The 14,826-nt window shown below is 40.7% G+C and overlaps 2 protein-coding genes across 3 annotated transcripts in view; one reads left to right on the top strand and one right to left on the bottom strand.

Moving 5' to 3' along the window:
* MYH15 (myosin heavy chain 15) overlaps positions 1-2,390 on the top strand; it is a 43,752-nt gene extending 41,362 nt beyond the window's left edge. For both annotated transcript variants that reach the window (XM_063393821.1, XM_063393822.1), the window contains 2 exons: positions 323-460; positions 2,260-2,390. In XM_063393821.1, the coding sequence (XP_063249891.1) occupies positions 323-460; positions 2,260-2,277 (156 nt within the window). In that variant the 3' untranslated portion in view covers positions 2,278-2,390. The remainder of the gene's footprint in view (positions 1-322; positions 461-2,259) is intronic.
* The window catches only part of HHLA2 (HHLA2 member of B7 family), a 36,636-nt gene that overhangs the window by 21,023 nt on the left and 787 nt on the right, over positions 1-14,826 (bottom strand). Inside the window, 5 exon segments of the mRNA XM_063393824.1 lie at positions 9,393-9,458; positions 9,461-9,601; positions 9,604-9,645; positions 10,090-10,407; positions 11,522-11,615. Coding sequence (XP_063249894.1) covers positions 9,393-9,458; positions 9,461-9,601; positions 9,604-9,645; positions 10,090-10,407; positions 11,522-11,558 — 604 coding nt within the window. The 5' untranslated portion in view covers positions 11,559-11,615.

Here is a 14,826-nt window from a genome sequence, read left to right as displayed (position 1 = left end):
ATATTTAAGAAAAAGTATTCCATTTTATCCTAAGACTGCAGTATAATTTGCAAGAGAAAGGGAGGAAGGGAAGAACAGGAAGGACTTTTTTCCTCCTAGCCCCTCAGAAGACATATTGAGAGCCTCTCAGTTCACTTAACATGGAAAATGTCACTAGAAATATCAACTCTGTAAAACAACAACAACCTCAGTTCTGCAGGAGGCAAGTGGTGCCCACACAGCTATTACCTACTCATGCTGAGCACTTTCCATCCCACTTGAAATTAAAAGCTTTGTTTCATGTGGACAGGAGGAAATCAGCTGCACTCTTTTTTCTCACCAGGAAGCTCAAGCCAATCTGTACCTCTCGAAGTACAGAAAACAACAACATGATCTGGATGATGCTGAGGAAAGGGCTGAAATAGCTGAATCTCAAGTTAATAAGCTGAGGAGCAAGTCAAGAGATATTGGCATGAAAAAGGTATGGTCATACTGTATAGATGTGAGTGTTTAACACACAGTAGTGGCTGCTCTGTATCTGTTACATCTCTGAAAGTACTGTAGACTAGGATAAATTCTTGGGTTTCTACATTTTTTTTGTTTCACTCTGCCCTTTATTTTAATATTAAGGTATCCCTGTAGGACAGCAATCTGACACTTAGACAAAATATATTCTCAGTATTTTTGATGCCATTTAACCTCTGTCTTCAGCAGCAGAAGCAGAGCTGCTGATTTGGTGCATTGGTTTTGGGGGTTTCTTTTGGCAAGGGATATTAGAAGACTCCACCTTTTTCTCTTCCCGATGATTTCTAGATTCTATGTATGTATTTCATAGATTTCTATGTATGTAGGACAGCCTGAGTATTACCACCCCAGTATATATTTTACCTTTGCTCTTTCAATGAACTTGTATTGATTTGAAGAGCCGGATGAAAAGAAAATATTGGTGATTAATCACGTAGGTGCTGGGAAGTCATTAGTGATTAGACATATATTTGTGGTGTTTTGCACTTGAACTAAGTGGTAGCAGAATAATGCTGGTGAAACTAGAAGGCACTTAAGAACTTTGTCTGGAACAGAAAGCAAACTTATCTATGCTTGTCTTATGGCAACCAGGGCAAATAAGAGTGGGGTTGCTACTTTTAGGAATGATAGAAAGAAGAGCTGGGCCATTGCTAAATCTATTTCATTTGCAAGTGAAACAACTTCCAGGCTTAACATCACGTAAGCTTTATGGAGTTGATAGCTCCCAAGCTAAGAAAGGGCAGAAAACCCCTTTACACTTTGAATTAATGTTTTTGTGTTGGCCTAATGAATTCGTATTTGACTGATATAAATGATTGTTGCTCCACCATCTAGAGCAAAGCCACATTAAAATTACCTGAATATCTGGTTTCTCACACATTTATGTACAATGGAAGAGGTACTGTAAGTGAACCTCAAAAGATTTGCAGCTTTTAAGGATAAAAAATTTCTACAGATTTTTCTAATTTATTTTACCCTGAAAAAAAATCACAACTAATATAGATTCATTTAAAGATTCACAAAGCTATGGCATCACATAAACACTGAAATAGGCCCACCATGAGAATAATTTAGTTTTTAAAATACTGTTAAGGTTGCTGTTAATTTCCTGCACCTTACTGGTTACCCTCTTTCTGCCTCAAATATGCAGAAATCACAGAAAAATGCCTGTTTTTACCAGTCAGATGCTGTTTGCCAACACCGATGGCAGCTCTGGCAATGTAGCAAAGGTTGCACTGCCAAAGGATGAGCTCAGTTGTGCACGCAGAGGTGGCAGCTCCACAAGAAGAGTCTTGTGGCAGTGACCCCAGGAGCTGCCAGGAAACACATTTAGGTGGAGACTACTGTCCCAAAAATCACACCATCTCTTCTGGGGAGAGAAGGCACTGTAGAGACTACTTTAATCCTGTAGCATTAGAAATACCTTGTGTACTCCTACCAGTCTACTCCTATCTATTTCCTGGATGCTCTGGGGAGTGTGTCCATCAGAGCAGTACCATCTATTGAAAAATGGTTGTAGAAGTCCTCTGCCATCAAAAGGATCTATATAATCTAGAACGACGACAGGATATCTGCACTGTTAGCTGGAATGAGAGGGCAAATGTTGGCTAGATTGCTGCTAGTCTATTTCAGATACAAACTGGTAATACCAGGGAGCAGAAGCATTAGTGAGGCTTTTGTCACTTGTGAACTTACACTGAAACCCCTCGACACTTCTGTTGTTAATAGTTGCATGCTATCTCAATTGCATTTCAGGTTCATGAAGAGGAATAAAAAAGTCCAAGCTGACAGATACAAGAAAATACTTGACATAATCAGGCACAACTGAAAACAGATGTAGAAAAATATAAGCACTTACAGAAATAAACATCAAGTGAAAATCCAAACAGACTGTATAGCGTATTTCATTCATTTATTTGTGTTTCTATTTTGCCAAGCCTCAGGGATCAATAGAAGATTACATCTCGCCAACAGCCGACTTCATTATGTCGGAACAAATCCTAATTGGCAGATCTCTGACAAAATCAAAACTAAGGGCAAATCCAGTCACGCTGCACAGCCTCACGTATTTCATATGCAGATTGTTAAAGCAGCTGTCCTGATTTATGAGCAGTACTTCTGAGTTTACTCTCTAACACCACACTGCCACTCTCTTGCTCTCCCTTCCCTTCCCCCTTCCCACTCCCACAATGGAGTTGGAAGTTGAAAGCACAAAAGGTGAAAGATCACAGGCTAAGAAAAATTTCTTATTTCTGGAAACAGCAACGAGATAAGAAAATGAATAGTAACAGTAACAATATTAATAAAAATGTACAAAAGAGAGGGTGATGCACATGCAGAAATGCTCACTGTGGACCCCTCCTTGAAGGAAGCCCTTTTACCCCAAAGAGAATCCCTCTCCCCATCCCCACCCCCCAATGAAGTGGGGTGGTATCAAATTAGGGTTCTGGTCATGGTCCCTCATGGCTATTGCAAAAAAATAACTCTGTCCTGGCTGGAATCAGGACAGCAGCACAGATTATACCTGTGGAAGGGGACAGCCCTTAAAGCTGAGATAACCCAGCTTCCATTTGTCCTGCCTGTAGGACCCTGAGTTTTGGAGGAGAAGCGAAAGTAAAGCTTATCATATGAACAGTCAATTTATAAGCTTCCACTACCACCAGTCAAGGGACTTCTCTCTGCCAGCTGCAGGACAGGCACAGGAGGCAGTGTCAAGGACACTTCCCTGTGGCTCAGAAATGGAGAATTCTCTTAAATCCTTTCTGCCTTCAAACAGGGAACTGGTCCATGGTGGTTTAACACCATCCAGAAAATTACACTCCAAATAAGCCACTCCTAAACTTGAACTCCAAATAAGCCACCTCCCTTCCCCACACCCCTTTCAGGTATGAGAGAGACACAAGCAGAGACTGTGGGTTGAGATAATTTACTGAAAGCAAAGAGCAACAACATTAATAACAAGAGTATACAAAAAGAGATGCTTTACCCACAAAAAGGTGTTCACCACCTCAACTTAGCTCCATGTGGCCACTGGGATAAAGACAAGACTGCAGCCATTCCAGTGCTGCCAGCTCCATGTGTTTTTCCAGACAGAGACAAGGTGGCAACCATTCCCACACACCATGAGGCCCCCAGGATAAAAGCAAGACGGTAGGGGAGGCTCTCACAGCTAACATTTCCTATCCCTGAGCCCAAGACCATGGAAAGCAATGATGGACAGACCCCCAAAAGCTGGATTGTCCCTGTCACACCGCCCGTTCTCCAGACGGCTGTGCCAGGCTGTGCTTGGCAGCATTCACACCTCAGTCTGCCACCAGTTTGTTTCCACAGCTGTTCCCACTCTGGCACTGCTCTGCTCCCCCATCGCTGCCAGCCCAGTGCACTCTGCTGGGCTCGGACTCGCCGCTTCCCACAGCAGAGATGGTCTTTGCTGTGAAATAAAATACTAAAGGAAATGAAAACCAGTAAGCTCTCTTTTCCTCATCCTGAAGAAAAAAAAGATCCTTCAAAATTTAGGGATTTCTTCTTCTCTGGAAACTTCTTTGTCCCTTTAGGAAATCCAATTTTGCATGCTGACTTGTCACAGGATGAGTGGGAGCTTCAGACAAGCCCTGTTTTAGCCTCAGATTTTTGGCAACAACTTAAATTTAAGAAATCGCTGCAGCCCGCAAGTTCTAAGGATGACAGATCAGGTCTATTTATAAAATGAATTATTTACCGAAAAGACAGGTGGTAACACGAAAGGTCTTTAATCACAGTTACGACACAGTATAAAACAAAATAACTACCAGCAGATTACATAAAACAGTGCATGAAGGTAAATCTCTCCATGGATAGGGTAAGGCACAGGAAGATGAACTAAGAACTAAAGTTTGGATTTTTAAGGATACTCACTTCAATTGTAGACGAAATAGAAAGACTATACTAAGCCAGAGGCAGCCCATTACAAACACATGAGAATAAATGCATCCACTGAAGATGCTGGACTCCAATAAGGAGGAGAGGTGTGCAGACAGGTGAGGTCAGAGACCATATGGTTGTAATGATCCCCTACACAAAGCAATTTAGTATCACTTTTCAAACTGAAGTTTTGATAAGCTTTGAAACTGGATACAATTAGAGTAGTTGGAGCCCTAATGAAGACCAGGTATGAGCACTGTTAGAAAAACTTCAAGTTTTATTTTGAATTCTTTTTGGTCCTAAAGACAAGTGAGACAATTCAGCAATTCTCTCTTTAAGCAAATTACTGGAAAATATCTGTGAGGGGTGACCAACTCTTTCATCCTTTTATAAAGCACAGAAGAGCATCTGATAAAAGGAAGGGCTTGTTGACATTGTTACAAACAAAAACTATTGCATAGATACACCCTAGAGAACCTTCAGATCTAGAAAATAGCAAGAATGAGGACAATTTACTTATGCTGAAACTCACCTTCCTACATTTTTCAGTCTGTTTTGTATGCTTTAATCCATGAAAATCAAATTTATGTTTTGGTCAAACATTCAAGGTCTGGATTTAGGTACTTCCCTTCAATTTGAGTTGGGGATCCATTTTGAGGAGGTGGTCCATGGTTTGAATCTCCCACTGCCAGACTCACCTTTTCCCCCTTACTGCTCAGTTCTTTTGACATCACTCCTGGTGGCCCTTGTTATGAAAGCCCATTTACATTGGGATTGTCTTCCCTTTTTCTTAAAACAAAAGATCAGCCTAGCAAACAATGGTAACAGTGCAGTTGTTTAATCGTAACTGTCTGGCTAAAACTATTGATTACCTATTTTTTTAAAGTTGCAAAGTTTGGCTCAAACCCTCATTCAAATCTTGAGGGGCTTGGTATCAACAGTACCTTAACAAATAAGTACTCTAATGATTGTACAGACCTTGAGATAGCAAAGTACCACTGTTGCCACTGCTGCCACTGCACCAAGCACTTCTAGCACAATTATCCAGGTGTTACCTGAATTTTCCTTAAAAAATAAAATACGAAACAGAAGTGATTTGTATTGTAAATATTCACAATTGTTCAATAAATATATCAAGGCTATGATTCTTTCTTCTTTATAATCCAAGAGGTCTCATTTAGGGAGAAAGAAACATTAAAAGGAAACTGAGACAAGCACAACAATGTTCAAGTTACTTGCCTCATAATGTAAGACTTTGAAGTGATACTTTACTGACTTAAGTGTGAATAGCCAAAAGCAGGTTATTTTACTTAATTGTGCAGATAGCAAATTCCATGTGTGCTCACGGGATAGGATTTGACAACTTCTTCACACAAGTCCCATTTAAAACCAACCAACTGTCTGGTGTGCTAAACTCTGTCTCCAGGCACGGTGCTCAGTGCCATTAACAGCGCTGCTGATTTACAGGGGAGCAGCTCTGTAAATGTTATCCAGCCTGGATCATGAATTTCATGACTCCTGCTGCAAAATCTTTGCAACTTTAATCTGAAACATTGCCCAGCTTCATAGTGCAACCATGCAATCCAGGTGGACACAACAAATCCTGAGATGAGTCATAACCATGGAATCACAGGAGATCAAAGCCTGACTAGAAGAAACCTCTGCATAGCACCAAACTGTCAGAAGAACTGTATGGTTCTTCCACCTCAGGCTATCTTTCCCCGGCTGTGTCTTCTCCAAAGAATTTGAAAAAATCCGCATTCCTCTGGAAACTTCCTATGGATGTCTGGAAAACAGCTAAAAATAAGAACTACTAAGACAGAGCATTTAATCTAGTGATTGCCTTTAGCTTGACTCTGTAACCACATGCAGACCTATGCTTAAATCTTGTCAATTCCTTTAGAAGAGCAGCTTTAAGCTGCAACCCTCCCTTATGCAGGAAAGATGATTGTAAATTTGTCTCTTTTTTCCCCTCAAAAGCCTTTCCAGTGGCCCTAGGAAACCCTTCAGATGGCTCAGCAGCTGCTGTGCCATGACAGCCATCCAACATGGTCTAGCCCATACCCTACTGTCTCCAGCCACTTATCTGCTTTCAGGCTGTGCTGAAAGCTACAAAGGTGCTCATCTGTAGCTATTATCACTTAATCTACCCCCTTTTCTGTTATGTTGCCTCTGTTTTTCATGTCTTACTGGCTTGCTTCAAGTTCTTTCTTTAGAAGAGGTGCCCTGTATTCTCAATCTTTTAGGTGATTGTATTTAATTGTGTGCAATGTCTGTGTGCTACTGTTGTATGTGCTACTGACAGTGAAATAACTGTAACTAAGATTTCACAGCTGGGAATTTACTATAGCTCATAAAAGCACAGGCATGCCTTTAAACATATATATCCCCAGGCCTAAAAAAGGCCTGCTGTGTAGAATTAAAGCTTTGAAAATAACAACTGTGTGTTCTCAACAAGCTTTCTTCTGCAGCCAAACTTACACCACATGCTTTGGGATTCCCATCATCTCTCTGCTACATTTAAAGCTGTGTCTGCTATCAGCGGAGCCTTTATGACAGAATTCTGAGAGCCCTTCTGTGTCCTCAGCTATGAGAGCAGTTGGTGGCAACTGAAGGCAGCCACTGATTTTGTAACCTTTGCCACAGTAAGCTGCTGACTGAAAAAAATAAACTTCTACTATTTAAATAAACACATCTTAGGTAATTTTTTCCCCTAAGTCAACAAAAATAAAATATGTATCTCTTCCCCCAACTGTACTAATCACACAAAGATGGTTTATCTCAGCATTTTATAGATTTCTGATTGACTCTTTGGCTCTGCATTGTCCTAACTGGTGCTCATCCTCTGAAATGGAAGGAGCAGCAACTTACCAAAGTGCAAAATTCTCACAGTAAGTGTAGAGAGGTGTTGAAATATTAGAGATGCTGTGCACTGACGCCTGCAGTAAGATGATCCAATATCAGTGAAAAGTCATTTTCCTTAACCTGAGCTACTCAAGGCTGGTGAGAGTGAGATGTGCCATTGAAGGAGGCCAGGACTGAGGTCACTGCATTTCTGTGTAATGTCCAGACAACGCTGAAACTGTCAGTGCTTGCAGTGTCACTGCCGTGTTCACAAGGAATTACAGTGCTACCTCCTTCCACATTAAACAGGTAAAGAACTCTCTGCACTTCTTTTGGAAAATACTGTGAAGGTTATTTAGACATTTTCTGATTTTTTTCTGAGGTTTGATACTACCATGAACAACTACAAAAACATATTTCACTACTTTGATATGGTATTCAAATATCACAGTATGCTTCTAGAAGCATCTGAAGATTTTAAAAGCAAACCTATATCACACTAAAAAATCTAATTGGTGTTGGCAATATTTATGAAAATCCTTTTTTGTTGTTGTTGTTTTTACTATTTTTCCTCTAATTGAGAGGCTCATTAATAGAAGTGATTCAGTCTTGTCTAGGTTACTGTGTAAAACAGCAGGAAATTCTACATGCTGGGAGCAGAGAGAAAATGCAATTGATCAGATAGTTGCACATCTGAAGGAAAAGGGTAAAACACAAGGTAATTTAACTAAAAGAATTAAAAGATTGTATGTAGTTAGAAATAACTTTCAGATATGGGGAACTTAAGTACTTTACTTGTCTATGTTGAACATTAACAATGAATAGCTTTAAAAAACAGGAAAGGGAAGGAGAAGGCAGGTAAGTGGAATAAACATCTAATATATAAAATACTAATACAAAACAAATAACGTCATAGCACAACTATTGATTTGACAGCAGGGATTTCATAGCAGTGGTGGCTGGGAGTCAGCTGGAAAGGAAGATAATCTATTATTTTGACATGGTATAACTACAATTGATTTCTCTTTAATGAACAGAGGTGTGGGGCTGAAAAATCATGGAGACAAAAAACCAAAATTGTACCCCACACTACCATTAAAGAAACAAAAGGAAGGCAGTTTGTTTTCAAAATATTCTACTGAGAGGTTAGATGGATGCGGGGAAATGCAAATACATGTGTAATGAAATGTACCTTTTTCTCTTATGGACCAGAGGCAGAGATAACAAAACAGACACTTACAGTGCACTTGTTAGCTACTCTGATGCCATACTTGAAACCTTCCATATTGTAAGCTATTCCATGTAAATTAAACTCTTGTTCTGGAGCTTATGCAGTGGGTTAGGAACTGAGAGTGTCTGGGTACACTTTAGGGGGTAATCAGGGTGATGAAAGCATCCATGCACATCTCACAAGGGAACTGCTCTTGCATTGCTCTTCCTTCAATTAAAAATATTTCCTAAGAAACAGGAGAGGTTGAAAAGCACTAGTTGTTTACTCCAACTGAATTGCCAATGACATTCAGGAGGAAGACAAAGCAGAGTTGAATTTTCATGGTTCTGCTTTTTCTTAACTAACAAAATGAGCAGCTGTTTGCTTAAATGCAAACTGTTTGCTGCTCTCCATTCCTATGCAACCCAGCACTCAGACTGGTACTTGAGGATGCATGTGAAGAGAAGTACAATGAAAGGATCAAACAGTATCAATAGAAGTCTGGCAAAAGATGGGAAAGGGACAGAGTAAAGATCATACACAGCTAGAGCAGCAGGCAAACTTTCACCTCCTTCACAGAACCCACATATTCTCTAAGGTTTCCACGGATTTTGTCCAATTGGTAAAATTCTTCTATTGATAGAGGGTAAAGTTTGTTTATTAGGCACCTCTTAAACTGTGAAACTGATGTAGAAAAGATGTTAAGAGTAAAGGTAACTTACAGAAGGGTGAGCTAGCCCCCCTCATCCCTACTTCTTGTAAGTAACTTGTAATGCTGCCTTGTAATCCTAACAAATGCATTTCAAAGAGAAAGGTATATCCTTTTGTACTGTCCCGTATCCATGTTGCCCCACTGCAGAAAGATTGTCTTTAGTTTGACTCTGAAGCCAGCTGTGAAATTCAGTAACAATGCAGGAAGAGATTTCATTCCTACCTTGCATCTTCCATTCATCTGCCCACACTTTATGATGGAAATGAATATGACAGTGGTATCTGTCATGTTTATAATGTCCTTGTCACTTCTAAGAGAACAGAGAACTCCATTCCCGGTTTCCTCATGGTCTGTCTCTTGGATGGATATATTGCCTTGTCCCCAAGATATATTTGGTGCTGGATAAGAGAGAAAGGCATAGCACTTCAGTCTCCTTTCTTTGTCTTTTGGTATTCCAGCGCATAAGAAGAAGGAGCTGTAGTTGGAAAAAAAAAATTTTAAAAAATCCCACTACTTACAAAACAGTTTTTAACTTGCAGTGATTGCTCTTTCGAAATACCACCGGGAAGTATAAATATAGCTGAGAACAAAACTTAATCTGTACTTGATTTCAGAAGAAAGCACTGCTACTTACAATGCCAGGATCTGTACTGTTCTGAGAAGCCACATTATGTGCACTACATAATTACCCCTTAAAAATCAGGGAGCGGTAGGTTATGGAAACAAGTGCTGCACTAAAATTTTCCACTCCATGTTATAACATTTCACCAGAGAAACAAAATTGCTTTGCAACACCATCGGGCCCAAAAGGTGCTTTGCTGGGTTGATTTTGATTCCATGGGAGAAACAACACCAGGAAATTTGTTGGTGCCATCCCATTCGCGGTGGTGCAGTCCAAGGGGTTTTGATGTTTACTGACCTCTTATGTGTAGCAGCACTTCCACTTCTGTTCGACCTGGTGCTGTTCCCACACTGCAGGTATAAGAGCCCTCATCAGTCATGGGCAGGTTAATACGTTTCAAGGAGGCATTTCCACTAGGGATGTCCTCCTGGAAAAGGTGTGTTCTGAGTCTGTAATGTGGATCTTGTTCTTCCACCTGATCGTTCTGCTGGTAATAACTGTGCACTTTTTTGTTCTCTTTGCTCCAGTGAATTACTTCATCATGACCAGGGAAATGACAAGGGAGGATGCAATCTATGGAAAACAGCCCTGTTACTTCTTCCTGTTCTGCAACACCTACAGCCCAGAAGTACAAATAAATAAGTTTAATCCAGTCTACAAGTACATTTCTGCCCTTCTTCATCCTTGACAAAAAAAATGCTCTTGCAGGTGTGCCACTGTCTCTTTCATGGCTTTTCTGTCACCTGAGTCTCTTGGGACAGCAAGGGTGTCCATTCAGTTTAATCAGGATTATAAAACAGAGCTCTGCTCTTTGAACTTCTAATCAGTTTGCATAGAAATCACAAGCAAGCACCTACGTATTCAAATCAGCACACTGCCAAACTACCACCTGAGCTTCAAATGTGTTTCCACAACTTGAACCACATCTTTTCCACCTCAGACTTTAAAAGCCTTTTGAGCTGCAGCTCCCTGCATGTTCAAACATTCACACTGCCACGCTGCAATACCCCACATTACCAACCACCCTCACAAAGTGCCAAGCAGTTGTACCATCACAGGAAAAAAGGACATGGCACTGCAACTGACAGGAAGGGCAGAACTTCTTGAAACAGCTTTGCCAGCACAGACAGCATCAGGAAGCTCTGTCCCAGCCCCTTGAAATAATTAAGGTGTGCGTTCCACAAATTCACACAAGTGGTGGCATCTCATTTCTGTCAACATTTAACTTAGGCCTTACTGGCATATAAGAGCAGTTTAAATTTAATGTTTTAAAAAACTGACTGCATTGGCTTAGCATTGTCACGTCGACCTTCCTGGCCAAGGTCAGATAACCTGTTAGGCTGGTAGTTAGTGCCCAGGGGCAGCTGCCTTCTCAGACATTCTGATGCTCCCTCCAGCTCATCTGGCAGAACAATCCAAATTACTTCTCCTCAGTCTTCTCAAAGCAAAGTCAGCCAATTTGCTGCAAATCGTTTTCAGCCTGAACTGAAAAGCATTGCCTGCTGAGCCATGGGGGCAGAGACACTGGCAGGTAACAGTCTGGGGGCTCAGCGTGCGCAATGGCCACAGCCATCCCTGCAGCCACCTGACAAACAGTCTTTTGCTTCAGAAGTGTTTTACATTACCCAAAATCGATTCTTTACCATTAATAAACAGTATTTGAATTCATTAAGTCTCCTTAATAAAAATTAGTAATAATGGTCTTTATTATTTTTCAGCTAAAACCTACCCCAAAGTGTATCACTGATGTGAAGTAAACAGATCATAACAGCTGGTGTGTTCTGTCATTTCACTTCTTCATTGGTTTGTAGATTCATGTCAAACTGGCAAAATAAAAGCAAGGTAGAAAACATCTGCATCTGTTTAAATGCAGATCAAAGACATGCCCATATAACATAATTTCCTTTCTACAGCTTGCTAAGGACTGTAGGCCTTTGCATCACATTTCTTGTTTGCAACAGACTTGGTCCAGATTTTTGGCATTAAAGTCATTCATTTTGTGACTGTATGCATTACACAATGGTGGAGGTCCTCTCATTACCTTGTAGCCCCTTGCAGATTGGTACTTTATTTTTAATAAATAGAAAGTATTTACTCCCACTGTTGTTGCAGGGCTAGGGAATATTAATCTTCATCATTCCTGAACAGGACATCAAGGAAAACTGATCAAGTAGAATTTATATAAGGATGTAACATGTTCCTTGTCAAGCCTGATTTTCTTTACTTCTTGAAGTACTTTTCTGAATACTGCAACGTTTGACTTTCTGGGGTAGGAAATTTGACTGCATTTGCAAATACTGCAGATACAGAGAACTTTTCACGCTTTTTACACTTTCAAAAACATGTGCATGGAAATCTAGGGTAGGAATGCAAAGGAGGATGAGACTCTCTCTTCTGTTTTATCAGACAGCAACGAGCTGGAATATCTCATGCATAACAGAAAAAGAATAACCTTACTGAAACTATTACCTGAGTGGAAGAAGAATGCAGTCTTACTATCGTAAAATACAGCATACCCCAGTGGAGAAATTACCTCATGAATCAAGTAACTTGGAAAGACTTTGAAGGATTTACCCTAGTCCTTTTTTTCTTCCCCAAATGCAGCTATAGGTACGATTTCTAACTGACACAGGACACAGGTTACGCCAGGCTTGCTAGCCAGACCTTTTAGTATTATAAATAATTTTGACTGGTGTGTGAGACTGTATTTGTGGTGGATGTGAATCTTAAATCCCAAAGATTTTTGAGTATTATTTCTTTTGAAAAGCTAGTGTGATTGTTTTATGTATTCTATTTTTTAGGAGAAAGAAACCAGAACAAAACACAAAAAAAACAGAGGCACCAAAACATTAAATCTGAAACAGAACTAGATGCAATGGTAAAATAAACATTTATGATATATAATTTTGTTCCACGTCAGCAGCAATTGCCAATATCTACCTTCTTTACCCCTTGCGTTGGCAAGTGGGGTACATCATGTTTTACTGGATTTTTTGCTTATTTACCTGTTACTTCCAACTTGATCAGCCAAATATACTGTGCTTGATGTGTGAATTTCAGAAACTGCAATCAGTGCTGTCCTTCCCTTAGTGAGGGATCTGCCATGTTTAACTGACAGTCACCTTTCATTGGCAGTGATGCTCTGAGAGTAGCATGGTTCCAGTGTACCCCTGAGATGCCTTTGGGGGCTGCAGAGACAGTGCACACTGCCTCCCACCTTCCAGCTGGGCCCCGTGACCCTGCTCCAAAATACACAGCCAGAACTACTGAGCTGAAAATGTCCATGTTCAGCACAAACCCTGGCTTTGGATCTTCCCATCAGAGAAAAATGTATGCTAGTCTGTAGAAAAATCGGAGGAGTGTAGGTTCTGGCCAGTCTTTTCTGCAAGTTCTGGGGTCTTACAGGAATAAACTGTGTGCATGCTGATAATTAGAGTCACACTGCAAAGTACTGAACAAAACTGCTTTTCCTGTTTGTCACGGATGCAAATGGCATGACCAAGAAATCATGCCCTAAGGCTTTGCAGTGAAATATCAATATGAAATTATGTACACAGACAGTGCACAACAAGAATTAAGATCACTGTAGTAATGTTAGTTGCTGATGCCCTAGTTTTCAGAATTATTTCATACAGAGTCACCACAGGCTCAACTGGAAAGCAGCTCAGCCAGGGTTTCTGAAAGCAAGGCAAGGTGCTAAAATGCATCTCCAAAGACAAACTGAACAGATCCAATAATGGTAGGGAGAACGCTGCATTTGCTTTGGCCACTATAGGAAAAGAACACAGGCTTTCTTTTTCTTCTGTTGATCTGTGACCAAACTGTATCCAAATATTTTCTCATCTTTGAGCTCTGCATTCAAGCTGAAACCTGATCTGAACACTCCTGCAGCAAACAGCCATCAGGATTGGTGGCTTCTCAGTGTACTTTCCTCTGTGACCTCTTTGAGAGCAGAGATGCATATTGCAATATCCTCCCTTCATATAAAATTTATTTATTCTTAGTACAAAGGATTCTGATTCATTTCTTTTCAATGCAATTTAACAACAACACATTTCAAGCATACACACTTCTGAGGACTGGGAAATACCAGAAGATTTTAATTTTTACCAATAAGCAAACGAGAAAAACAAACGTGCAAAATTCTCAAAAACACATGTTATTCACATACTGCTAAAATCTCCTATCAGCTTTCTAGAATTTCCTCACTGAACCTTCAGAGGATTTCCTGTAGTAAAACAGAGAAGTAATTCTCTGCCTCCCTACAATGAAACCTTTACAACTGAAATGCCAACTTCATGCTTCAGTTGTTGAGAAATGCTCCCAATGGAAGAAAGTTCCCACATTCTAAACATCTCTCCCTGCTGATCTTTGCCTCTGTCCAGCTGCACTCTGAGTGCCCCACTCACATGGCACAGGGCTCAAATAACCAACATCCAAGTTTGTGTGCCATTAAGGGAAGCAGCTGTTCCTGCAGTGATCCTACGATTCAACACACGCGGAGATTTCACGCCTTTTGTGTTCCCTTCTTTGGGCTTAACAAACTTTTCCTCTTAACCATTTCTTTTGCCTGGCAAACCCAAAGCTCCTGCAAGCTGTGCCAGAGGAAATGAGTGAGCAATACGATGCTCACAGCAGTCACAAACGCGCTCGGCAGCGCCAGCGGCAATTCTCCATCGGGGTAAGAGCGCAGGAACTGGGCATGGGGAGCAAGGGCAGATCTCTAAATCATGACACTCTTCTCAAAAAGCTGGTCACCTGAAACAAGAAGTAGCTGCCTAGGGCTGCCTGCAGAGTTAGGTAGTTATTTTCTAACAATATTTTAACAGTGACTTATTCCCTCTGGACAATTCAAGACTTGTGTGTGCCATCTGGTTTCCAGCAGAACAGAACGACTCAAATATTTTCGGGAAGAGGGCTTACAAACTCCCGCCCCCGCTCCAAAAAACAAACAAACAAACAAAAAATTGCAGAAAGAAGTGGCAATAAGGGGTGTCTCCCCCCAAAGACCTTGGCTGGTACTAGGAGTACACA

The sequence above is a fragment of the Prinia subflava genome, chromosome 3, assembly GCF_021018805.1.
Source record: "Prinia subflava isolate CZ2003 ecotype Zambia chromosome 3, Cam_Psub_1.2, whole genome shotgun sequence".
Taxonomy (NCBI): domain Eukaryota; kingdom Metazoa; phylum Chordata; class Aves; order Passeriformes; family Cisticolidae; genus Prinia; species Prinia subflava.
Note: the sequence above shows the minus strand (reverse complement) of the source record. Positions and strands in the feature narration are given on the sequence as shown.